The following is a 26,958-nucleotide window of genomic DNA, read 5'->3' as shown; positions in this document are numbered from 1 at the left end:
ACAACATTAGCTTCACTTATTACTAACCAGACTGACTTTATTTCTGTCAGACATCTACAGAAGTTCGTATTAAGAATTAAGAAGAGGCTTAGATGTTGATTACTTATTTGAAAGTAATAGTTTGATTTGATGTTACCATTGTGGCGATCAGTGAGTGCTTTAGTCAGGCTCTTGACTTTTTAACATTAGTTTTTCTCTTGACAGCTGTGTCTGTTTGTTATGGTGAGAACAGCAAGAGAAAATATAATCAGATGCTGTACGCTGATTGATGATAAGAATATAATCATCATATATTGGCTTAACTCATTGATATTATGTGGGAGGTTTATACGGGTAGTATGTTATTAATTCTGTTTTATTGTTATGATTCTACAGCAAGAGAATAATAGAATTTAATCAGAACATCAAACGATTTATAAAACACCATTTACATATTTTGGGCTCCTGTGAGTTTTACTCGCACACAGACATCAAGAATCAGCATATGAATCTCAACAATGGTGACATGCTTCAATGGTGCAATGCATTCTGGGAGCCATGGATAAGTTTCGTATGATGCACTCAGAATGCATTGCACCATGAAGCATGTCACCATTGTTGAGATTCATATGCTGATTCTTGATGTCTGTGTGCGAGTAAAACTCACAGGAGCCCAAAATATGTAAATGGTGTGTTATAAACCGTTTGATGTTCTGATTAAATTCTATTATTCTCTTGCTGTAGAATCATAACAATAAAACAGAACTAATAACATACTACCTGTATAAACCTCCCACATATTATCAATGAGTTAAGCCAATATATGATGATTATAATCTTATCATCAATCAGCTTACAGCATCTGATTATATTTTCTCTTGCTGTTCTCGCCATAACAAACAGACACAGCTGTCAAGAGAAAAACTAATGTTAAAAAGTCAAGAGCCTGACTAAAGCACACACTGATCGCCACAATGGTAACATCAAATCAAACTATTACTTTCAAATAAGTAATCAACATCTAAGCCTCTTCTTAATTCTTAATACGAACTTCTGTAGATGTCTGACAGAAATAAAGTCAGTCTGGTTAGTAATAAGTGAAGCTAATGTTGTTTGTGGAGTTGTTTAATCAGATCTTGAGAGATGTAATGTATTTTATCTTCAGTTGATTTCATCCAAGGCTGTGGCTGGAAGTAGTTCTTGTGTTTCTCTTTCCTTCAGTGATTATGCTTGTTAACAGCAGGTGTTCTTCACTAATACAAAATCATTATTCAATCACTTAATTATCTCATTACCTCCAACACTGATTAAGTGTTACATTAAACAGCCTGTAGTGTGCACACTAAGCAGTGTTCATTTCATCTGGGCAAATCCATGTGGGGCCTACATGGAAACTGGGTGCAAAACTGGCTGGGTCCCAGTTAGATAGCCCAGGTCAAACCCATTTGGGCCCCACATGGCTCTGCTGGCTGGGTCTGGCTCTTGTGCCTTGAAAATATTGCAGCAAGAAAAAAAGTTATAAATTTGTGTGCTGCCAAAGTGTTTAATTGTTGCTCAAAATTGTGCACCCTGTTGGCTTTGTAAATATTGTGTATTTTTTTTTGTGTATATATTTTTATTGCTTTGTTTTACCTTTTAAATGTTGTGGATGACTGGTTTATTGGCACATATTAGAGTCTGTGCTGTAAAATCCCAGCAGGCACAGAACGTCATAAGACGTTAGTATTTGGTTAAATTTAGGTCGTGACGTCTGGTAACCAAAATTCAATGTCAAACCAACGTCTAATAACAACATTAATTTGACGTCCAATACCGATGTCATTTGACATTGATATTTTGTTGGTTTTAGGTTGTGGTTTTAACTAACCAAAATCCAACAACGAATCAACGTCTTAGACCAACGTCAAAATGACGTCAAATACTGACATTTAGTCGTCAGGTATGGCAACCAAAACCCAACGTCTTCTATACGTCAAAGTGGTAACGTCTATTCAACGTCAAACTCTAACATCATTAGACATTGATCTTTTGTTATTTTAGGTTGTGGTTTTAACCAACCAAAATCCAACATCGAATCAACGTCTTAAACCAACGTCAAAATGACGTCAAATACTGACATTTAGTCATCAGGTATGGCAACCAAAACCCAATGTCTCCTTACCATCATAATGGTAATTCCCGAACAATTTCAAATTCCAAAATCATTTGACATTAGACATCGTGTTGGTTTTAGGTTGTAGTATTAACTAACTGAAATTCAAACTTAAGCCACACTGTAAAAAATTTCCTGTAGAAATTACAGTAACTTACTGGCAGCAGGTTGCCAGTAACTTACTGTAAATTGAACTTACAGTAAAAATACTGTATTAATATTTACAGTACCATTTAACTTGCTGTAAACATATTTACAGTACACAGGGGCGCAGGGGCACCAGAAAATGTCCCTTTAAAAACAGAAAAATACTGTCAGAAAAAAAGCATAGATAAACTGTAAAAAAGATCCTGTGAAAAGACGGTACTTTTCTGGCAGCAGGAGCGCCAGAAAATAATGTAAAATAACTGTTATTTTAAAACATTTATTTTCCATTATTTTACAGTATTTTTCAGACACCCCTGCTGTGCAGAGTTTATTATGTAGATGAATCAATAGCACAACACAGTTGTTAGATTCAAATGACAGTCCAGTTCATGATGCCCACAAAGCAATCAACAGACAGCCATCATCACTTGAAGTTATTTTGTTTAGCTTTCATTACTACTGCAAATGTGTTTAACAAACACACCGTCACAGCAGTCAGAAAAAACAAGTGAACATTAAGAGTGAAGAGCCCAACTAATGGAACAGCTATTCACCATTATGGTGAATGTCCACCTCTGCCATTAATTAACACCTTTTTTCTCTCTTTCCTTCAGTGATTCTGCTTATTATCATCAGGTGTCTCCACTAATTGTCAATCATCACTCAATCATCAATCAATTATCCGGCAAGATGGACTCATATATGTACATTTTTAGTTAAACCAAAAATACAAATTATTTTAATAAAAAGCAGGAATATTTTGTACACACCTTTGCTGCTGCCTGGTTCTTGCATCTGTGTCTTCCTTTTCTTCTTTTTCCAAGCGGAAAAATAAGCCTCTCTGTGATTGGTCAGTTTTCACACTCATTTGTTTTTACTGTATTTCAGTTTACAGTAAATGAAAAATACTGTATTTTATTGACGCCAATGGGATATTTCCCATAATGCAACTTTTAAATACAGTAATATACTGTATAACTGTTTTACAGTAAAATACAGTTCATATTACAGTAAAATACTGTGTAATTTACAGAAATTGCTAACAGTGCAACATCTGAAGCCAACATCAAATTAATGTCAAACACTGACATTTAGTCATCAAGTAAAGTAACAAAAAGTCAATGTCTCAAGCCAACATTAACTTACAATTGTGTGGACGTAACATAATGTCTCTAACCAATGTCAATTTACAGTGTACTTTTGTTCATAAGATTATATGGAAGTTTTTTGTTTGTTGATGAAAAGTGTTTGTTCATCAAATCAAATCAAATCAAATAAAAACCGCTCAGATTTATAGTGAGGTTGTTGTATAAAATAAATATCACATTTGTAATTGTGGACAGCCTCACCTTTCAGGTAATGATTCTGGAGGCAGCATTTATGCACAAACGAAATTTTGTGCACAAAGGAAATTTATGGTCATTTTCAATGGTCATAGCTGACAACAGCTATCAGGAATGAAATACATACATGAATTTCTAACTGTGTTGTTGTCAATGGATTGGCACTTGGCAGTTTTGACAGTAAACAGAAGGGGGGTTTTTTTGTTGTTGTTTTTTGTCTGACACTATACCCTACAATGTGTTTGTAATCTTGTGTTATGACTTTATTTTGACCCATAATGTTTATTATTAATTAATATCCAATCTTGTTTACAATATAATGCAATTCAAACACTTAGCCCAAACCTGTTAAGACAAGATGATCAAAACAGTTATTATTGATTAGTCGATTCTGGGCTGGAAACATTGCTTATAACAACATAAACTTGTTGATATATGTGTTGGAAAGTACAGTAAGTGCATGAAGACAATGCAAACATTACTACTGTTTATTGTACAGTCTTGTAATTAATGTTTTATGCAATGTATAACTAATTCCTTTGCTCTTTAATTTGGTCTATTCCAGAGGTGGACATTCCAGGGGTCAGAAAGTAAAAGTCCTGCCATATTTTTATCTCATCCACTGAAGCATTAATGACATAATTAAGTGATAAATTGAGTGATGATTGAGCATTATTGAAGACACCTGATGATAAAAAGCAGAATCACCAAAGGAGAAAATCACAATTTTTAAGTTACCATCATCGAGGTCAGGGTTTGTTTTAGTTGAGCTCTTGACCCTTGACTTTTTAGTATTAGATTTTGTTTGGGCAGTTTTAACTGCATTAAAACCAAACAGACAAGCAAAGTTAAAAGATGATCAGGTGTTGATCAGAGCCCAATCTCTGAGTTAGATTTACATTATTGGTTACAGCAGCACTGTGATTCTGCAGAAGATCAGCTTATACAATACAGAATTTTTTTTTTTTTTAAGAGTCCTGATTTTTTTTTTTTTAAGAAGCGCTCATTTAAACACACAAACATCAAGAATCATCCTGTGAATCTCAACAGTGGTAGCCATCATAAAGCATGTTGCAGTGCATTCTGGGAGCCACCAATCAAAATTCATCCATGGCTCCCATCATGCATTGCTGTATGAATAAATTATGAGCTAAATTGTCTTAGTAATTTCATTTATTCTCACTACTAACATTTTGCTGTTTTTCTGTGACTTTTTAGTAGCTTGTTTTCTAATGTTCAGAGTTGATCTGTTGATCAGAATATGTTGCTTGTCACCGTTGTTGAGATTCACAGGCTGATACTTGATGTCTGTGTGTGCCTAAAAGAATTTTCTTTAAAAAAAAATTTGTGCCTAAAAGAATTTTTTTTTTTTTTTAAATTAAAAAAAAAAAAATTCTGTATTGTATAAGCTGATCTTCTGCAGAATCACAGTGCTGCTGTAATCAATAATGTAAATCTAACTCAATAATGATTTTGAGAAAACATAACCCACAACACCTGATCATCTTTTAACTTTGCTTGTCTGGTTAGTTTTAATGCAGTTAAAACTGCCCAAACAAAATCTAATACTAAAAAGGCAAGGGTCAAGAGCTCAACTAAAACAAACCCTGACCTCGATGATGGTAACTTTAAAATAGTGATTTTCTCCTTTGGTGATTCTGCTTGTTATCATCAGGTGTCTTCAATAATGCTCAATCATCACTCAATTTATCACTTATTTATCTCATTAATGCTTCAGTGGGTAGAATAAAAATATGGCAGGACTTTTACTCTTTGACCCCTGGATTACCCACCTCTGTAAATATGCCACATTTAGAAATTTAATTGTAAGAAATCATGAACAGATGAAACTGAATTGGGAAATAAAGGTTAATTTTGATCTGCTTTATTTCTTATTGTTTATTAATACAGCTGATGCTTCAGTGATGTTTTATTCACTGTCACTCACACAGAGGCAAATCAATCACTCCATCATTACATGTTTGTATTAGGTCTATTGAAGATTTGCCTCTCTGACACCTAAAGGTGATTCTATCCCCATGTGGTGAGAATATCTTTTGCCGTCCACCCCATCGCAGCTCTATACCTCTTTCATCCATTAACTCCACAGACACTGAACAGGGCTCTGAAACAAACACAACATCTCACTCTCAGTGTTACAGGATACATTCATTGATTCATCAGTACCAAAACTACAACTTCAACTACAAGATTACATTATATATATATATATATATATATATATATATAAACAGTGTAGAGTGTTCATACTTACTTAAGCACTTAATATTCCCTCTCCATTCTCCATCTTCACAGGTCAAGTATTTGGAGTAGGGGTGACTCTGATCCAGTGTGTATTTATTAAAGCAGCTGTATTCAACTCTCTCCCCTGAATTGTATTCCTTTTTTGTCATTTCTGTTGTATCTGCAAAGTCCAAAAGTGGTGGTGGCCCACATTTCCCTGTAAGGGAAATTTTTTATTTTTTAGACTGTTTTTAGATCACCAAGTAAATGTAGCATTAATAGATCTCAATATCGGTCAGATGCATTTTTTACAGCCTTAAACAACAGAACATGTTTTTATGAAATGCACATCATTAATATGAATAAATAAGGTCATTTAATAAAATGCTTGAAGAAAATGACATTCTGTTTTAAAGAGATCTGGGTTGTATTTTTTTTTTTCTATATAATATAATATAACTAGATCTAAAATAGTGTTTTGGGTGGTGCCTGATGAATTACACTCATGAATTACACACACAGCAAAAACTGCAGTGTTAAATGAACTCTCCTAGGAGTATATGTGAGACCATACTCAAGAGTGTTAAAGTGCTAAAATAAGAGTGTTAAATGAACACTGAAGCGGTGTTAATGTTAATGAGTTAATTAAGTGATTAACAGTGATGATTGACCATTATTGAAGACACCTGATGATAACAAGCAGAATCACCAAAGGAGAAAATCACAATTTTTAAGCGACCATCACAGAGGTCATGGTTTGCTTTAGTTGGGCTCTTGACCCTTAACTTTTTAAAATAAATTTTTTTTGGGGCTGTTTTAACTGAGTTATAACATCCAGACAAACAAATGGAAAAGGTAATCAGGTGGTGTTGGTTATGTTTTCACATAATCGTTATTTGATCTAAATCACTGAACTCATTTAGAGCCCAATCTCTGAGTTAATTTACATTATTGATTACAGTAGCACTGTGATTCTACAGAAGAAGATCAGCTTTATCAATATAATCTGAAGGATTTCTCAAAAGTTGTTTTGATTTAAAAAAAAAAATAATATTTTAGGTACACACAGACATCAAGAATCAGCCTATGCACAAATTGTAAGATTTACTATCAGCACACACCAGCACACAGTGGTTTTGGAGCAGAGGTGGACATTCCAGGGGTCAGAAAGTAAAAGTCCTGCCATATTTTTATCTCATCCACTGAAGCATTAATGAGATAATTAAGTGATAAATTGAGTGATGATTGAGCATTATTGAAGACACCTGATGATAAAAAGCAGAATCACCAAAGGAGAAAATCACAATTTTTAAGTTACCATCATCGAGGTCAGGGTTTGTTTTAGTTGAGCTCTTGACCCTTGCCTTTTTAAAATTAGATTTTGTTTGGCCAGTTTTAACTGCATTAAAACCAAACAGACAAGCAAAGTTAAAAGATGATCAGGTGTTGTTGGTTATGATTTTACATAATCATTATTTGATCTGAATCACTGAACTCATTTAGAGACCAATCTCTGAGTTAGATTTACATTATTGATTACAGCAGCGCTGTGATTATACAGCACAAGATCAGCTTTTACAATATTATTATTATTTTTTTTAAGAGTTCTGATTTAAAAAAAAAAAGCGCTTATTTAAACACACAGACATCAAGAATCATCCTGTGAATCTCAACAGTGGTGGCCATCATAAAGCATGTTGCAGTGCATTCTGGGAGCCACCAATCAAAATTCATCCATGGCTCCCATCATGCATTGCTGTATGAATAAATTATGAGCTGAATTATTTTAGTAATTTCATTTATTCTGACTATTAAAATTTTGCTGTTTTTCTGTGACTTTTTAGTAGCTTGTTTTCTAATGTTCAGAGTTGATCTGTTGATCAGAATATGTTGCTTGTCACTGTTGTTGAGATTCACAGGCTGATACTTGATGTCTGTGTGTGCCTAAAAGAGTTTTTTTTTTTTTTTTTTTTTGTGATAAGGACAATTTAAAAAAAAAAAAAAATTCTGTATTGTATAAGCTGATCTTCTGCAGAATCACAGTGCTGCTGTAATCAATAATGTAAATCTAACTCAGAGATTGAGCTCTAAATGAGTTCAGTGATTCAGATCAAATAATGACCAACCAACACATGATCATCTTTTAACTTTGCTTGTCTGGTTGGTTTTAATGCAGTTAAAACTGCCCAAACAAAATCTAATACTAAAAAGGCAAGGGTCAAGAGCTCAACTAAAACAAACCCTGACCTTGATGATGATAACTTAAAAAATGTGATTTTCTCCTTTGGTGATTCTGCTTGTTATCATCAGGTGTCTTCAATAATGGTCAATCATCACTCAATTTATCACTTAATTATCTCATTAATGCTTCAGTGGATGAGATAAAAATATGGCAGGACTTTTACTTTCTGACCCCTGGAATGTCCACCTCTGTTTTGGAGTCCATCCATCTTGTGTACATGTGGCCTCTGCTGCCTTTTGTTCATACCCAGACATGCAAACGTAAGTTTTTTTTGCTCCCAATGTCCTTTCTCCACTGAAGTAATAGTGTGTGCTATACACATGCTGGTCACGTGCAGAGGTGGGTAATCCAGGGGTCAAAGAGTAAAAGTCCTGCCATATTTTTATTCCATCCACTGAAGCATTAATGAGATAATTAAGTGATAAATTGAGTGATGATTGAGCATTATTGAAGACACCTGATGATAACAAGCAGAATCACCAAAGGAGAAAATCACAATTTTGAAGTTACCATCATCGAGGTCAGGGTTTGTTTTAGTTGAGCTCTTGACCCTTGACTTTTTAGTATTAGATTGTGTTTGGGCAGTTTTAACTGCATTAAAACCAACCAGAAAAACAAAGTTAATAAATGGTCAGGTGGTGTTGGTTATGGTTTTACATAATCATTATTTGCTCTGAACTCATTTAGAGCCCAATCTCTGAGTTAGATTTACATTATTGATTACAGCAGCATTTTTCAGCACAAGAGCCACTTTTACAATACAGAATTACTTTTAAAAAAGTTGTCCTTATCACAAAAAAAACATATATATTTTAGGCACACACAGACATCAAGAATCAGCGTATGAATCTCAACAACGGTGACAAGCAACATATTCTGATCAACTCTGAACATTAGAAAACAAGCTACTAAAAAGTCACAGAAAAACAACATTTTAATAATGAGAATAAAGGAAATTACTAAGACAATTCAGCTCATAATTTATTCATGCAGCAATGCATGATGGGAGCCATGGATGAATTTTGATTGTTGGCTCCCAGAATGCACTGCAACATGCTTTATGATGGTCACCACTGTTGAGATTCACAGGATGATTCTTGATGTGTGTGTGTTTAAATGCGCTGGTTTTTTTTTTTTTTGTTTTTGTTTTTTTAAATCAGAACTCTAAAAAAAAGTTGTATTGATAAAGCTGATCTTGTGCTGTAGAATCACAGTGCTGCTGTAATCAATAATGTCAATCTAACTCAGAGATTGGGCTCTAAATGAGTTCAGTGATTCAGATCAAATAATGATTATGTGAAAACATAACCAACACCACCTGATCATCTTTTAACTTTGCTTGTCTAGTTGTTTGGGTTTAATGCAGTTAAAACTGCCCAACCAAAATTTAACATTAAAAAGTCAAGGGTCAAGAGCTCAACAAAGCCTGACCTCAATGATGGTAACTTAAAAATTGGATTACCCACCTCTGTATATATATATATATATATATGAAGAGTTTGGTTCCAAAACGCGATAAACGCCATTTTCAAAAAATTGAGTTTCCACCAAAATCAGTATTGTATCTGGTCGGTATTGAAAAGTCATTTATTAATTTTGCGCAAAATGCGATATCCGTCGTGTTATTCTGTCATGTTTTCTCCCTTTCTTTCCAAAACGCGACAAACGCCAGTCTCCCTTCTCTGCAGAACGCGATATATCCGCTCAACCGATCACAGCGCTCCATTCCACCCACTGTAAACATTGAAGGCTTTTTTAAAAGCCGTTTTTAATACCAATGTACTCGGCAAATGTGTTTATTTAACCGTGCGGTGGCGCCAGATACTCTTTAATCGGTAATGACAAATAATTTAACAAGATTCATTTTGGGAGCGACGGCTGAATGTATTTTTAGTAAAATGCCTGTATATAAGATAAATATTGGCAAAGTTGAGACTCTGTCATGTATATGAATCAACTTACTTTGTTGTGTATTTTCAATTTGAAAAATAACTTTTATATTGATGGATTAATTGCATTTTGAAAAAAAGTGTCATGGATTTATTGCATTTTGGGGAAAAAAATAATACGTTTTTATAATAAACTTTTTAAAATCAAAATGTAGATTTGAATTTTTTATGTTTTTATAACCAAAAGATGCTATGTGAAAGTTTGAAACAGAAAATAGTGGTTTTCATCTTGCCACTTTCTTGGTAAAGAAAACACCTTTTTACTCAAATTAATCAAAATGGAGTTATTGCGTTTTGGAACCAAACTCTTCATATATATATATATATATATATATATTTATACAACAGTTCTGTCTGGTTCTCGAATCTGATTGGCTGATAGCCATGCGATATTTCAGTGATAACAGCACTCCTACCGTCATGGCGGCCGATCAAATCAACCGTAATTTTTACAAATACTACTTCTTGTACCACGAACTGTAGTTTTAATAGTTTTTTAGTCGAGAATGTAGTTGTTTAGACCTGAATTATGTGACTTATATTTAATAATAGCGCCTTTTTTACAATTTGTTTTGACGGTTTCGGAGATGCGAGCTCCAGGCCTTTAGCGGCCGTACAGTGCTTCTGTAACCGCCGAGAACAGCTTCATCTCGGCCAGTGCCTCGGGGATTTGCCGCTGGCTCTTATAGTGGTTAAACATGAGACATAATTCAATTTGAGTACATAGAACGGGCAATCTTTGGTCTTATTAATCTATTATTTGTTCCAGAGCAAGTCGAATTGTGCTATATTAAATTTGATAATAACAAACGTTACGTTACATCCTTATATAGCACATTGGCTATAACTAGACGGGACATATCAGACTCTTCTCTGCTCTTCAAATACGTAAAACATTAAACTTTATAAACACATGGTTTTTTGAGTAAAGAAAACGCTTTACATTTTTTTTTTCCAAACATCAGATCTTTATTTACCTTTGCATTGCACAGAGGAGATGTCCAAACTGCGTGCGCACTTCATTCAGGAGGTGAGGCAGATTAATGAGGTTTGATTGACAGTTTGAGGATCCAATGGAGTTAGGAGGTTTTGTCACAAGCTCTTTAAAATCCTTTTCATTCGTTAAATATTTGTAAAACCCACATACAAGCGTAAATGGTGACCTAATTTTTTACTAGTGCTTTATGTTTGACTGAACTGTACAATTGTGCTTATTTGTTGTTCTATATATTATTGTTAATAAATATGATTTTATATAAATATGTCCATTAAGTAATATGGATTGAGTGAACATTACATTAATACGCCATTAGATGGCGGCAACACTTTACAGGAGAATGAGTCAGCGAAGCACAAGAGACTTTTAAATTGAAAGGAGCTTTTGCAAAAGGAAGTTGTTTTAGCCCTGTGGTGTAATGGATGTTATGGAAAATTAAAAGGACAAATACAAAGATCGCTTTCCTCAGCGGACATTCAAACGGACTTGTATAAAGGATATAATATTATGGACATCGACTTGAAGAATGAATGTAATGCAATATACCAGACACAGGTAATAGCCTACTCTCTCTCTCTCTCTCTCTCTCTCTCTCTCTCTCTCTCTAACACTGTACACAATTCAATGTGTTTCAATGAAGCGACTCAACGTTCCTTCGTTACTAGTTCTAAAGTGACGTTTTAGAGTTAGTAACGGAGGCTTGGTTCAACTGACAACTTGAGTTTTGAAACGTTCCTTCGTTACTAGTTCTGAAGTGACGTTTTAGAATTAGTAACGGAGGCTTGGTCCAACTGTCAAATTGAGATTTGAATCCGTGGCGGAAGGAAGTAGTGCTGCACAAAAGAGGGTTTTAAAGACACTCCGTTGTTGTTCTTATTTATTTACACACTCGTGCCATCGAACTGTTGTATAAACGCAATATCACACTCGTAGCCGTGCGATATGGCTGTATATCAGCACGCTGTGATTACCTACGGCACTCGGCCTGCGGCCTCGTGCCTACGGACGAATCACAGCGTGCTGATATACAGCCATATCGCACGGCTACTCGTGTGATATTGCTCATATACACTACCGCTCAAAAGTTTGATCAGTAAGATTTTCATTTGTTTGATTTTTAATTTTTATGCTTATCAAGGCTGAATTTATTTGATGAAAAGTACAGATACAAAAGATACAGTATTGTGACATATTACAATTCAAAATAAGAGTTTCGTATTGTAACATATTTAAAACATTTATTTATTTCTGTCATGCAAAGCTGATTTCTCATCATCCATTACTTCAGTGTTCAATGTCACATGATCTGTCAGAAATCATTCTAATATGCTGATTAGCCTAATCATCAATGTTGGAAACCACTTAATTCTTTTGCTGCGTAATTCTTGTTATAGCCTGTTAGGATTTTATTTTAAAGATTCTGTGGAAAAAAAAACCACACCAGAATTTATTCAATATTAAATTCTTTTTAAAAAAAAGTCTTTACTTACACATTTTAACATATGTACGGAAGCCCTAAACGGCCATGGATTACTATTTTTTTTCTATCTTGTTTTCTCGTGATCACGACTTATTTTCTCGTGATCTCGAGATAACAAAAGTTGTTTTCTCGTGATCACGACTTATTTTTCTCGTGATCTCGAGATAACAAAAGTTGTTTTCTCGTGATCACGACTTATTTTTCTCGTGATCTCGAGATAACAAAAGTTGTTTTCTCGTGATCACGACTTATTTTTCTCGTGATCTCGAGATAACAAAAGTTGTTTTCTCGTGATCACGACTTATTTTTCTTTTCTGTAGCCTGTACGGCATAAGAACAGAACATGTTCTAGAGGCAGCAAAAGCACAACGTACACTCTCAGAAATAAAAGTACAAAATTGTACCTTTAGGGGTACAATGGTACTAAGGTACAAATTTGTACCCATGTGATTGTACCTTAAGAGACCAGTTTTGTACCTTTGGTGACAATTTTGTAATCTCTCAGAAAATAAAGTACAAAATTGTACCTTTAGGGGTACAATGGCTTGTCGCTGGGGCTGTACCCTCAAAGGTACAAATTTGTACCCTTGTGATTTGTACCTTAAGAGACCAGTTTTGTACCTTTGGTGACAATTTTGTACCTTTATTTAACAGTACAAAAATTGACCCTTCAAAAAGGGTACAAAATTGGCTTTGACAGCGTACAATCATTGACTATAATGAGATATATATATTTTACACACACACACACACACATACACTGAATTAAAACCAGAATTTATTAAATCCTTTTCATTTTCACATTTTACAACATTTCATTTTAAACACATTTTTAAACATTCCATATGAGTCCATCTTACCGAGTGTTAAAAAGTAACACTGAAGCAGTGTTAAAGTTAATGAGATAATTGATTGATGATTAACAATTAGTGGAGACACCTGATGTTAATAAGCAGAATCATTGAAGGAAAGAGAGAAAAAACGTCTTAATTGATGTTTTATGAAATGTTTCATTTCAAGTCACCATGAAAGAGGTCAGCGTTTGCTTTAGTTGGGCTCTTGACTCTTTACCTTTTATCATTAGTTTTTCTCTGATTGCTCCAACTTTGTGTTTGTAAAACACATTTGTAATAGTCAGAGAAAATAAGATCTTGTCACAATATAATTTGATGATATAATCATCATGTGATGGCATGATGTCATTTATAGTCTTAATCTCTGACTGTGTGTTTGTGTAGCTTTAGTATTAATGATTGTAATCCTGTGATTTTACAGCTTGAGATCTGACAATAGTATGATTTCTTTTTCTTTTAAGAATAATACATTATGAACTGAAGCTTCAGTGTTTAAACACACACAGACATCAAGAATCAGCATATGATTCTCAAGAACGGTGACAATAAATAAATACAAAATACTGACAAACAGATCAACTCTGAACATCACAAAACAAGCTACTGTCACAACAAAACAACAGAAAAATAAAAGCAAACATGAACAATCTACGAAAATTACAGGACAATTCAGCTGCATAATTTATTCATGCAGCAATGCATGATGGGAGCCATGGATGAGTTTTGATTGGTGGCTCCCATCATGCACTGCAACATGAAGCACTTTGTTTTATTGTCACCATTGTTGAGGGTCATATGCTGATTCTTGATGTCTGTGTGTGTTTAAAAAAAAACCCTTCAGATTATAAAAGCTCTGCTGGATCTCAAGCAGTAACCGACTTACTATAAATAATATAACATCTTTATCACCAGTTAATGCTGGATGTCACTAATGAATCTGACCATTTCACAATGAGAAAACACAACCATTATGACTGTGCTCCCCAAAGCATTGTAAACCTAAATTGATCAACTTTGGCTCACAGCACTTTTGGGAAACAGCGCAGGTCATAATTTCTCTGGCTATAACAAATGTGCTCTACAAACACAAAGGCAGAGCAGCCAGAGATAAATTAATGTTAATAAATAGAGTCAAGAGCCCAACTAAAGGAAATGCTTTTCACCATCATGGTGACTTCAAACTAAACTTTCATTCAAACATTAACATCTAAACATCTGTTAATTCTCAATAAGAACTTTTGTTGATGAATGACAGAAATCAAATCAAACTGGTTAATAATAAGTGTAATAATGTTTAATGGCTGGGAGTCAGTTGTAGTTGTTGTGTCTCTCTCTTTTTCTCTTGTTGTTTCTTCAATGATTCTGCTTATCATCATCAGGTGTCTCCACTAATTGTCAATCATCAATCAATTATCTCATTAACTTTAACACTGCTTCAGTGTTACTTTTTCACTTCAATGTTACTTCTTCAGTGTGTAAAATATATATATCTCATTATAGTCAACAATTGTACGCTGTCAAAGCCAATTTTGTAGGGTCAATTTTTGTACTGTTAAATAAAGGTACAAAATTGTCACTAAAGGTACAAAAATTGTCTCTTAAGGTACAAATCACAAGGGTACAAATTTGTACCTTTGTACCATTGTACCCCTAAAGGTACAATTTTGTACTTTTATTTCTGAGAGTGTAGCATCATGGATGATCGCATTCGCTTTTACTTTGATCAGGGACTCACTCAAACTGAAATAGCTTTATGTCTGTCAGTGATTGACAACTTCCACATTAGTGTACGACACTTGAGAAGGAGACTGTCAGATCTGCAACTTTATCGTCGAAGACAATATAGCGACCCTGAACGTGTAGTCAGTTTCATTGCCTGCCAACTTGAGGGACCGGGACGTCTGCATGGCTACAGAATGATGTTTGAAAGATGCCGTTTAAATGGTTTACGGCTGACCAGAGAAATGGTCAGAGAGGTACAGTTAAGTCTGGATCCTTTAGGTGTGGAGGAAAGAAGAGGGAGACGGTTGCGGAGGCGACATTACCGAGTGCCAGGCCCAAACTATCTGTGGCATATGGATTCTTACGACAAAATGAAGCCGTATGGCATAGCAATTAACGGCTGCATTGATGGGTTCTCGAGGCATCTGGATGCAAGCCTACTTTACCAATAACAATCCCAGAGTAATTGCTGGGTATTTTTTCCGCGCTGTTGCTGAAAGAGGCGGTTGTCCGCAAATAATCAGATCCGATTTTGGTACCGAAAATGTACATGTCAACAGGCTACAAGAGTTTCTTCGTGAAGACTCAACAGGAACTCTGCATGGACCGTGTGTCTTTCAAGGAACAAGCCCAGCAAACCAAAGAATAGAAAGTTGGTGGGGTATCTACAGACGACAAAATGCAGATTACTGGATGGATATGTTCAAAGAACTGCAGTCAACTGGTGATTTCACAGGCGATGCAACTGACAAGTGCCTCATACGGTTCTGTTTTCTCTCATTAATTCAGGTAACTGAATGTTGTTTAATCTTAATTTCCATTTATTTCTATAAATTTCTATTTCTATTTGTTTCCATTCTATTTATTTTTTATTTTTTTATTTTTTTGATTGATCGGTCGCTGTTCGTTTGCTGTGGTGCTGAATTGCGACATCACATTTGCGGCATCTACTCACGAATTGGCAAGACCGCGGTGGGATTCAGCACTAAATAATATCGCTCATTCATTGTTCACATTCAGACTTGGGCCTAAGTGTCCTATATAAAACTACTGTACTTATTTTGTATTTGTAAATACAAAAAAAATTACAATAAGGGTGAAAAACAGCACACATTGCCGAGTATTAACTTATAATAGACACTTATTTAATCTCAGATAGCTTTGCTATGATCAAAATGTGCAAATACAGTGTTGTTCAATTCGGCTCATGAAGCAACATCTAGCAGAGTTTAGCTCTAACTTGCCCCAATTCGTTTGCCAGGAAGTTTCTAGTTTCTTGGTTAGCTGGTAAAGCTGTGTTTAATTGGGGTCAAAGCTAAACTCTGCCAGACAATGGCCCTCCAGGTTTAATATTATTTAAATGTATTAATTGAAACAATTTTTACCTGCTAGACAACAAGTCATTATACTCCTTTATTTTTCCATAATATGCTTTGTTTTTAGGATGAACTGGACACTGTTGTAAACATGTGGAATAACCACCGCATCCGGCGCAGCAACGGTTGTGACTTACAACATGGGAAACCCTTCCTCATGTACAACTTACCAGAACTTTATCAGTCAAAAGACTACTTGAATCCTGTAGATGCTGAAAGATTGGATGTGATTAACCATGAAAATGTCTGCCTGTGGAAATCAGACATACCCTGTGATCGTGACTTCTATAACCTCTGCATTCTTGTTATGGAGGAGAATAATCTACAGCCAAGTGCAGCAGCCACAGAGGCACTGAGACTCTACAAAAACATTCGACCGCCGGTTAGAGAACATTTAGGTTTATAGATGTCACAATCTATAAATATGGCATAATTGTAAAATGCATTTTTGTATGTGAAAACATATAATGTCATTTTTTTCTACACTTTAAAGAAAATCCCGTTGTTTCTACGGAAAAATACCGGCAGCTGTGGTTACCAGAACAATACTGTAAAAATGACATCAAACCGTAAACATACTTATGGAGTTACATGTGAATTTTACATTTTAAATATGTATATTTAACATTGGATTTCAGTACACTGTAAAAAAAATCCCAGTAAAATTTACGGTAAAATAACATATTTCATTAACTGATATAATGTTAATTTACCAACCTAATGAAGTACTAATATCTGTTTTGTACCTTTATAATACACTGACAGTCACCAAACCCAGTGGTGATAAGAGTCACATGATGAATCAAAGTTCATCACAAGCAGCTTTTCCACAAGCTGAGGAGGACAATACTAATATATAGAAGGTGCACACAGTGTCATTCACACACACACTAAACACCATCATGGTAACATGCATGAAATTTTAAAAATGCAATAAACATTAATTTAACAACATTAGAAGTAACATAAAACCCTAATGTACATAACTGATTAGAAAAAAATGAGAAAAACTAAGAAGAAACAGAGTTATTTCAACAAAAATATATCAAATGTGAAGTGTCACGCAGGGAATTGTGGGAATGTCAATTTACGGGTTTTCACTGTAAATTTTACAATGAATTGTTATTTTTCACTTTCAAAAACTGTGAATTTAACGGTATTTTACCGTAAAATTACATTAAATGTACCGTTAGATCTATTACAGTTATTCACCGTATATAGTACGGAAACTTTCTGTAAACCAATTAACAGTTTTTCACTGCAGCATTTTTACAGTCTTTTACTGTTAAAATCACGGTAATTTTTTACAGTGTAGGTTGCAGGTTATATTTGTATACGTTTTTGTTTCATAACTAGTTTTTATTTACAGTTTCATTTTGTCACCTAATGTAAAAAAAAGCAGAGTACATTAATGGATGAGTCAAAGAACTTTGTTTTAATATGAAAGCAATTGAAAGATCCATACAACTGTGTACAGAAATAAATGAATCAGTTGATGCAAATAAAACTATTTAAGTGCATCTGTGCAGCTTCAACAACATATTATTTAGATCAAATTTTGGATGTATAAATGGAAAAATGTGTAATCAAGAATAAAAATGCTTGATTGGAAAACAAAACTCTCCCATTCAAATCAGTCCACTAAACTTCTAGAAATAGTGTAAAACTGAAAAAACAGTTAAATTCACAAGAGTTCAATTCACAAGAGTTTTTTTAAAATTACTCAAATTTTAACTTCATGAACTGGATCTAATGTATAACATGAAAATATTATTTTCAGTTTATAATAAGTGAGTACACAATTGTGACAAAAATGAAACAAAAATATGATTCAATTAATGCAAATAAAACAATTCAAGTGCAACTGTACTTCTTCAACCATAGATTATTTAGATTAACTGTTGGATGTACACATGGGGAAAAATGTAAAGATGGAATAAAAACCTGACAGGAGAACATAAAACTGTCAGATTCAAACTAGTTAAATTTATATTAGAATTACTGTAAAATTTGAAAATCACATTATTCCATTCACAATAGTTTTTAAAATTACTTCTTTCAACTTCATGAACAGCATATAACTTATTAACATTAAACATTTCTTTCAGTTTGTAATGATCATTTAAGCTAACTTACAGACATCTTAACTTTTTCACCTGGTGCAGGCACTTCAACTTTAACCTTCATATGTCTACGACATATCCATTACCCACACTCCACTGTTTAGCACAGAGCAAAACTCTGCCCTAAATTCTGCATAGATGCTGTAGTCGTTTGCAAGTTCCAGGTGCTGTGTACAAGTGTGGGCAATGGGCCTTCTTGAAAACTCACTCATTTCTTTAAATGTTACTTGAACTGTCTTGGAGAGAAATAAATCAGACCCTGTGCAGTATCTGAGAAAAAGACCAAGCTCCTTCTGGTCTCTCTCCCTAATGAATCGCAAGAGATGATTTGATACAATTGTTTCAGATGGGGACATTGATTGTGGGAAGATAATGGATTTTGCCACATGTCTTGCCTTTGGTTGGAGATTTACAGTTATCTTGTCCAGACTTTCTGCAGTCATGGTTTCCCCAATAGATCGCAGAATGGGTTTCCAGCACTTTATTATGTAGGCTAGTTGTTGCACCATCTCTTTATGTGCAATTTCTTCCAGTATTTTCTGGAGATTGTTTTCATTAGGAAGCACTGTGCAGCTGTGACTGCTGAGGACACTGAGGACTTCATCCATGTCAGCACTTTGGAAGTCTTGGAGCGCTTCACTTAAAACATCCTTCTCTGTTGGACTAATGTAATTGAAAAACGCCTCCATTAGACTGGTTTCTGGTGAAGGAAGGGACAGTGCTTCTTTTAGAAAAGGAGGTGCCAGCTGAATTGGCAAGTAACCAAAGCGCAGCCACCCAATGGCAAAAATACGTGCAACAGCTTCCCACTCGCTTTCTTGGAAAGTGTGATGCAGAGTAGGTATCTTGTAAGTTGTTCCACATGTTCTTGTTGCAAAAAATATGTCCCAGAATTCAGTAATACAGTCCCGGAACACTCCATCACCGATGCCAGCTTCCTCCTCACCATTTTCGAGTACACGTTTCAATGTCACATTGGCATGCAGAATGTTTTTGTCTGAAAAAGCTTGAATCATATCATTTACACAGTGAACTCTGCGAATTATAACTGTTTCACTTTCAGTCACATGCCTTGGATTTTCAAAGAAAGAGTCATTGTTTGTTGGCTCCTGGGTGTCAGTTGACTGAGGTGGATCTTCTAGCACATCTGTAACTTCAGCATCTGATATGTCACAGAAATTGCTACCTGGAATGAAGACTGAATCTGACTCAGATGGAACAGTTTCCAGTATTGTTTCTACAAATGTTTCTGTCCCCACACACTCAACATGTAAAGGTGAGTATACAAGTGTGTCAGAGACCATGTCAAAGGATGTGTTCAAATCATTACTTAGGAACACCACTTCATCATCAGAAGACTGGAGTACATCATCATTCAAACTCACAGGCGTAGAAGGTGGGGAGTGCAAATTTTCACTTCTGTTCTGATTGTGACATCCTGAAGTACATGGACTTATGTCTGGAGAGGAAGTAAGCCGGGGTCTCTTTAGAGTCAGATTCCTGTCAGTTTCATCACTTTGATCAGAATTCTGATCTTTCAGTCTTGTGCACACATATAGTCTAAGGACTTTGTAATGTGTTGCCTCATACAAGTCACCAATTGTCTGAACTTCTCTGAGTGGTTCTTCAGAGCCAGTGACACAGAGCATAAAGTTGAAATCATCAGCATTCCCTTTAGTTGATTCACCATCAGGAAAAAATGTTTTCTCCCGATATCCAGAACCTTTGACACAGTGTCTTCTTTTTTAACAACGATTTCTCGTGTTCCACCTCCTTTGGGTCTTCTAACTTGTTTGTAGCTGTCATCTTGGTAGTTCATCCAGCCAAGTTCAATTTTCCTTGTCTTGCTTTCAGCATTTTTATTGCCAAGTCCATATTTTTTTTTTCTGATTTTGAATTGCTGGGAGTTTCATTTTTTCTCTCAATCGGTTAATCAATTTCTGTTTTCTGTCTTCATTCCTATGTTCTTCTGCATTTACCGGCATCCAGTTCTTTGCAAAGACCCTGTCGCCATATCGAGGTATATACTTAGACAGTTCCTCTTCATTTAGAAGTCTGGCAACAGCAGGATCAATCTGAAACACATCATCATAATATTCTTTTAGTATGCGTTTCGTTTTTACATGTCAAAGTGTTTTCACAAATAAGTACTAATATATATATATATATATATATATATATATATATATATATATATATATACACACACACACACACACACACACACACACACACACACACACACACACACACACACACACACACACACACACACACACACACACACACACACACACACACACACACACACACACACACACACACACACACACACACACACACACACACACACACACTGTATGTGTGTGTATGTGTGTGTCAAAGATGGCTACAAATCATCTAAAATTGGCATTACAGCCTTAAAAACACTTAATTCACAATTTTTTTTCTTAATTCTTAATTTTTTGGCAATGTGTTATGCAGAGTGTGGTAAAGAAAAATAAAATGAACAAACAATTACACAAGTCAGTGATTTAAGTGTGTGCTTTAGTTAACTCAGGATATTACAGACAGGGCCAGTTCTACCATTCTTTAAAGATGCAATATAGGATTTCTCCATATACAATAGGCAAACAACTATTTGCAATGTAAAGATACAGTGTAGTAAAGGATATCCTTATCCTTAGTATGATTAGTGTGGCCGAAGCGACATCTAGTGGTCGAAAAATCGTATAGCTATTTTAAAAAATGACTCATATGTCCTTTTGATTATATAATTTTGAATATAATTCTCTTTGCACTTTTGAATCATTACTTTTCTGCTTATTCCTTTAAAGCTGCTTTAAAACAATCGTAGGCCTATTGTATAAAGCGTTAGGCTATATAAAGATTAAGTGACTTGAAAAAAATAATTGCTTAGCAAATCCGACATTACTGGGTGCATTATTTGTTCGTCTGCTAATAAGGACTTATAATAGCTTTAAACAGGTGCTATGGAGCAGCATGATTAACATTTCAATAACCATATAACAGGAACAATAAGCTAGGGTGACCAGACGTCCCCGTTTTCCGGGGACAGTCCCGGTTTTTGGTGCTCCGTCCCCGACTGGAGCTGTCCCCGGAAATGTCCCCGTTTTATATCTCGTTCAAAATAATCCGCAAATACATTGCAAAAAAGTCTGGCCAGCATACAGCATAGAGGTTTCTTAATAGTGCTGTTAAAATATATATATTTTTTCTAAACATATCTCTCTATTAAAATATGTTAAACAGTTCAATACCGCTTTTCTACATATACACCGGCAGCGAGTTCACGCACACCGCAGTTGAACACAGACACGCCTCCTGTCACTCACTCAGAGCAGCGGCAGGCCTCGAGACTCTCGTTCGGTCCGGTTGAAAGGTTTTTGTTATGATATAACAACTGATATGACAACTTTAGCACATGTGTCAGCTAAACATTCATTCAGTGTTTCCCATTAATGACCCTGTGCCGCCGCCGTTTCATAATGAACCGAAAATTTAAAACATAAATGGTCTCTACGTTGTATTTTGCCAACGAACTAAAATCGAAACCGTGATAAAACAGCAAAATACAGTGATTAAGTATATATACAGTCTGTTTATGCTGCGTGTTTTAAAGAGACGTGTGCACTTTGCTCACACGATCAGCTGGCGATTTGGTGATTAAAATTAAAGCTCAACGATTTGTCTTAGCTACAAACTAGTATTTTAATTTCCCTATACGTTGTGTAAAATAGCCTAACCAAAAAACAAAACAAAACATATTTTAGAGTGCATTTGTTACAATAGCCGATATGGATATTATTGTCATATGAATAATTATATAGCTAGGCCTAAAACATTATTATTTTACTGTAATAATTGTTTGGCATCCTAAAACACCTAAAACGATAGACTTTATATCACAACTAAAAAGAAGAACTAAAACCCTCTTTAATGTCCAGGTACAAGTTAATGCTGTTTCTTTGTTCTTTGTGCACACTGTACATGGGATGTACAACATTTTCTTACGGGGGTGCATGCCCCCGGACCCCCCTAGAGGAGGTATACAGAACATTTTACAAATTCAAGTGGGAAGTAATGTAGCCTACATTTTATAAACTTTACTCAAAGCTCCTCTCATGTCAGTAAAATGTCATTGGACAAAAGTTGTAATTTTGTACAGTATAAACAGCTCATGAAAATGAAAATATTCAATAATAAATGTTGTAAATATTATTTGTGTTATTTATCTCATATTTTGTAATGTGATTTTTCAAAATAGTGTAATAGTTTAATATTTTTTTTTTAGTTAGGGCTACTGGCTAGTTATTTTGGTGAATTGTATTAAAACCAGACCAAAAAGCCTAATAATAAAATTAAATCATAATATTTATTAATGTAAAATGTGAAACTCACAACAATAAAAAAATAAAAAAATAAAAAATGTACTGTCCCCGTTTTTTAATTAGTAGATAATAACAAATGAGATTTTGGTGGTATTTTGACCACTCGCATAGGAAATGTCCCCGGTTTCCATTTCAGAAATCCGGTCACCTTACAATAAGCATCATGTTAATCTAATTGACATAGCCTACCTTATCTTCCTCCATTTTTGTCAGGTTCTCCTCTGGGACACCCCTCTCTCTCAGTGCGGAGATAAAATCCATCTCTGCTGCGAGCAATTGATGAATTTATAAAATTTCAAAGATGCAAACTTGTACAGCATATAGGCCACCTACATTCAGAAGGCGCGAGATTTTCTCGCGATACAATTACATCATACTTTTGTTATCACGAGATCATGAGAAAAATAAGTCGTGATCACGAGAAAACAACTTTTGTTATCCCGAGATCACGAGAAAAATAAGTCATGATCACGAGAAAACAACTTTTGTTATCTCGAGATCACGAGAAAAATAAGTCGTGATCACGAGAAAACAACTTTTGTTATCTCGAGATCACGAGAAAAATAAGTCGTGATCACGAGAAAACAACTTTTGTTATCTCGAGATCACGAGAAAAATAAGTCGTGATCACGAGAAAACAACTTTTGTTATCTCGAGATCACGAGAAAATAAGTCGTGATCACAAGAAAACAAGTTAGAAAAAAAATAGTAATCCATGGCCGTTTAGGGCTTCCGTACATATGAACACATATCCTGAATACAGATATACATTTTTCAACAACAAAAAAATAAAATACTAAACCTTTGAAGTGTAGCTGAAAGTATATTAAAATAGAAAACTGATATTGTGAAATATTGTTGCAATTTAAAATTTCTCTATTTTTTATCAAATAAATGAGCATAAACTTTTAAAACATTGATTATATATTATATATATAATTAAGATTTATACATAACTTGTAATCTGGAATCTGACCCACACAGCAGGGGACTCCTAGGCGGATCCGCATTCAAGTCGCCAAATCCGCGCGACTGTCACATTCGTTTTGACACCGCCCAGAGGATCAGGTCCGCTTCCGGGCGACGCCATAAATTCTACTGTCAATCAGCGGGTCTTGAGCGGACCCATGTCGGATCCACGGACGCGCACGCGCCTTTACTGTAATGGTTGTATCAATTTGCGGGTCCCAAACGGACCCGCCGCGGAGGTAAGGTTTCAATCGCGGATGCGGAGCGGATGCAGCGCGGAGCCAAGGCGGGGTCCGCGATCCGCCTTCGTTACAGATCCGTCACTGCGCGCAAGTGGACTCCGATACGGGTCCGTTCGTGGCAGAGGTGGAAAGTCCAGGGGTCAGAAAGTAAAAGTCAGTGCCCAAGGAAGTCGACCGGAAGTTGAAGTCGGCCGCGTGCCGCCATCTTGTAGCAGAACTTCACTTGCGTTAGCATCCCATTGACTCCCATTCATTTTGGCGTCACTTTGACAGTGAACAACTTTACATCTGAGGCGTTTAAAGACTCCATTTGTCCATTATTTATTTCTAAAGATACACGACAATGTATAAAGGGCTCCATTACCTTCTATGTTACATTATGGCCCCGTAGAAACAGTTTTTGTAAAAATAGGCTAACGATTGCGTCATAACCACTCGACTCTCTGTCGCACAGTAGAGAAATTACCGTAGAGACAGGAGGAGAAGCTCGCAGGCAATCGGGGTGATTATCTTAATATGGCGTACTGGCGTTACATTTTAAAATACTATACAAAACAATTAATCAGAATACTTACTCCTGCTTACTCACGCCAAAGAACTCCCCGCTCAAGCTCGCCGTCTCTGCAAGATTAACAATGGCAGTTTGCACGCACAGCTACTAGAAGATTTACATCTGTCAGACAGGTTGCGGACGTCATCAAGCTTAGTTTGAGTCTGCGCGTCAGAAACGGAAGTGCTAAAAATCGCTAAAAATGGGCTTCACTTCTCTCAATTGAGTTCCAATGGGGTCGCTGTGTCCATTTCTTTTACTGTCTATGGTAAAAGTCCTGCTATATTTTTTTTTTTCACCCGCTGAAGCGCTGTTAAAGTTAATGAGATAAATAAGTGATTAATTGAGTGATGATTGAGCATTATTGAAGACACCTGATGATAACAAGCAGAATCACCAAAGGAGAAAATCACAATTTTTAAGCCACCATCACAGAGGTCATGGTTTGCTTTAGTTGGGCTCTTGACCCTTCACTTTTTAATATTGGAATTTGTTTGGGCTGCTGTAACTGAGTTGTAACAGCCAGAGATGAGATGAGATGAGATGAGATGAGATGAGATGAGATGAGATGAGATGAGATGAGATGAGATGAGATGAGATGAGATGATCAGGTGGTGTTGGTTGTTTTCACATAATCATTACTTGATCTGAACTCATTTAGAGCCCAATCTCTGAGTTAGATTTACATTATTGATTACAGCAGCACTGTGATTATACAGAAGATCAGTTTTATCAATAAAATATGAAGGATTTCTTAAAAGTTGTTCTGATAAAAAAAAAAAAAACATTTTTTTAGGCACACACAGACTTCAAGAATCAGCGTATGAATCTCAACGACGGTGACAAGCAACATATTCTGATCAACAGATCAACTCTGAACATTAGAAAACAAGCTACTAAAAAGTCACAGAAAAACAGCAAAATTTAAATAGTGAGAATAAAGAAATTACTAAGACAATTCAGCTCATAATTTATTCATGCAGCAATGCATGATGGGAGCCGTGGATGAGTTTTGATTGGTGGCACCCAGAATGCACTGCAACATGCTTTATTATTCTCACCACTGTTGAGATTCACAGGCTGATTGTTGATGTCTGTGTCTAAAAGAAAGCCTTTTTTTTTTTTCTAAGAATAACTTTTGATGATTGAATTATTTTGAAGAAAAAAAACTGGATCTTCTGCTGTAGACTCACAGTGCTGCTGTAATCAATAATGTAAATCTAACTCAGAGATTGGGCTCTAAATGAGTTCAGTGATTCAGATGAAATAATGATTATGTGAAAACATAACCAACACCACCTGATCTTTTAACTTTGCTTGTCTGGTTTGTTTTAATGCAGTTAAAACTGCCCAAATAAATTTTAATATTAAAAAGTCAAGGGTCAAGAGCTCAACTAAAACAAACCCTGACCTCTGTGATGGTGTCTTAAAAATTGTGATTTTCTCCTTTGGTGATTCTGCTTGTTATTATCAGGTGTCTTCAATAATGCTCAATCATCACTCAATTAATCACTTAATTATCTCATTAAGTTTAACACCGCTTCAGTGGGTGGAAAAAAAATATGGCAGGACTTTTACTTTTTGAGCCCTGGACTTTCCACCTCTGCGCGATACCTCCGCGGTGGATCCGCCACGGAGTCCTTTTGCTGTGTGGGATGTAGAGGATTAAATGTACCTGGATGTATAGGACTGAAGAGATTTCCTTCTTGGCTGATTTAAGAGCCCAGTGCGCTCGCACAGCTCTCTGAATCCTTACTGCGCAGAGATGATGGTAAACAGCAGCTGTGAGATGATGACGTCTTGCAGCACAAATCATTTCTTTTACCTATAAAAGAAATAAGTTAATACTTTATAAAACATTTAGTAACTTTTAACATATTCATTCCCCTTAATTTACTCAAGAAACTTTGAATCGTGGATGGGCATTGAGTAATCTACTCCAACTAGCTGGTTGCAAAACAAGTACTTCAATAGTCAATTACTTGTGAACAGCCTTAGTAATAACATTTCTTGCCTGTTGTCTTGCAAGCCAACCACGCCACAATGCCTGGAGATGAACAGCGGCACTGTGTCGTCGTCTTAGATTTTCTTCCTCGACTCTGGCAAGCTGCAAGACTCGGAAACGCCGCTGTAGTATTATGGTGGCGGCTCTCTGTTGGCGATACCGTCGTCTTTGG

The 26,958-nt window shown here is 35.5% G+C and overlaps 2 protein-coding genes across 2 annotated transcripts; both read right to left on the bottom strand.

The window, feature by feature from the left end:
* Window positions 1-5,484: 5,484 nt before the first annotated feature.
* Window positions 5,485-11,091, bottom strand: LOC125252976 (complement factor H-related protein 1-like). Its single transcript, XM_048166702.1, has 3 exons — window positions 11,034-11,091; window positions 5,897-6,082; window positions 5,485-5,746 (listed from the first exon to the last, which is right to left on the bottom strand). Exons 1-3 carry the CDS (start codon window positions 11,077-11,079, stop codon window positions 5,562-5,564), a joined length of 417 nt encoding a protein of 138 aa, XP_048022659.1. The 5' UTR covers window positions 11,080-11,091; the 3' UTR covers window positions 5,485-5,561.
* Window positions 11,092-17,897: 6,806 nt separating this feature from the next.
* On the bottom strand, window positions 17,898-26,602 carry si:ch73-30l9.1. The gene is made up of 3 exons (XM_048166587.1): window positions 26,457-26,602; window positions 23,210-23,283; window positions 17,898-20,683 (listed from the first exon to the last, which is right to left on the bottom strand). The coding sequence occupies exon 3, from the start codon at window positions 20,255-20,257 to the stop codon at window positions 18,677-18,679; it is 1,581 nt and encodes a 526-aa protein (XP_048022544.1). The 5' UTR covers window positions 20,258-20,683; window positions 23,210-23,283; window positions 26,457-26,602; the 3' UTR covers window positions 17,898-18,676.
* Window positions 26,603-26,958: the final 356 nt, after the last annotated feature.

Source organism: Megalobrama amblycephala, linkage group LG2, assembly GCF_018812025.1.
Source record: "Megalobrama amblycephala isolate DHTTF-2021 linkage group LG2, ASM1881202v1, whole genome shotgun sequence".
Taxonomy (NCBI): Eukaryota; Metazoa; Chordata; class Actinopteri; order Cypriniformes; family Xenocyprididae; genus Megalobrama; species Megalobrama amblycephala.
Note: the sequence above shows the minus strand (reverse complement) of the source record. Positions and strands in the feature narration are given on the sequence as shown.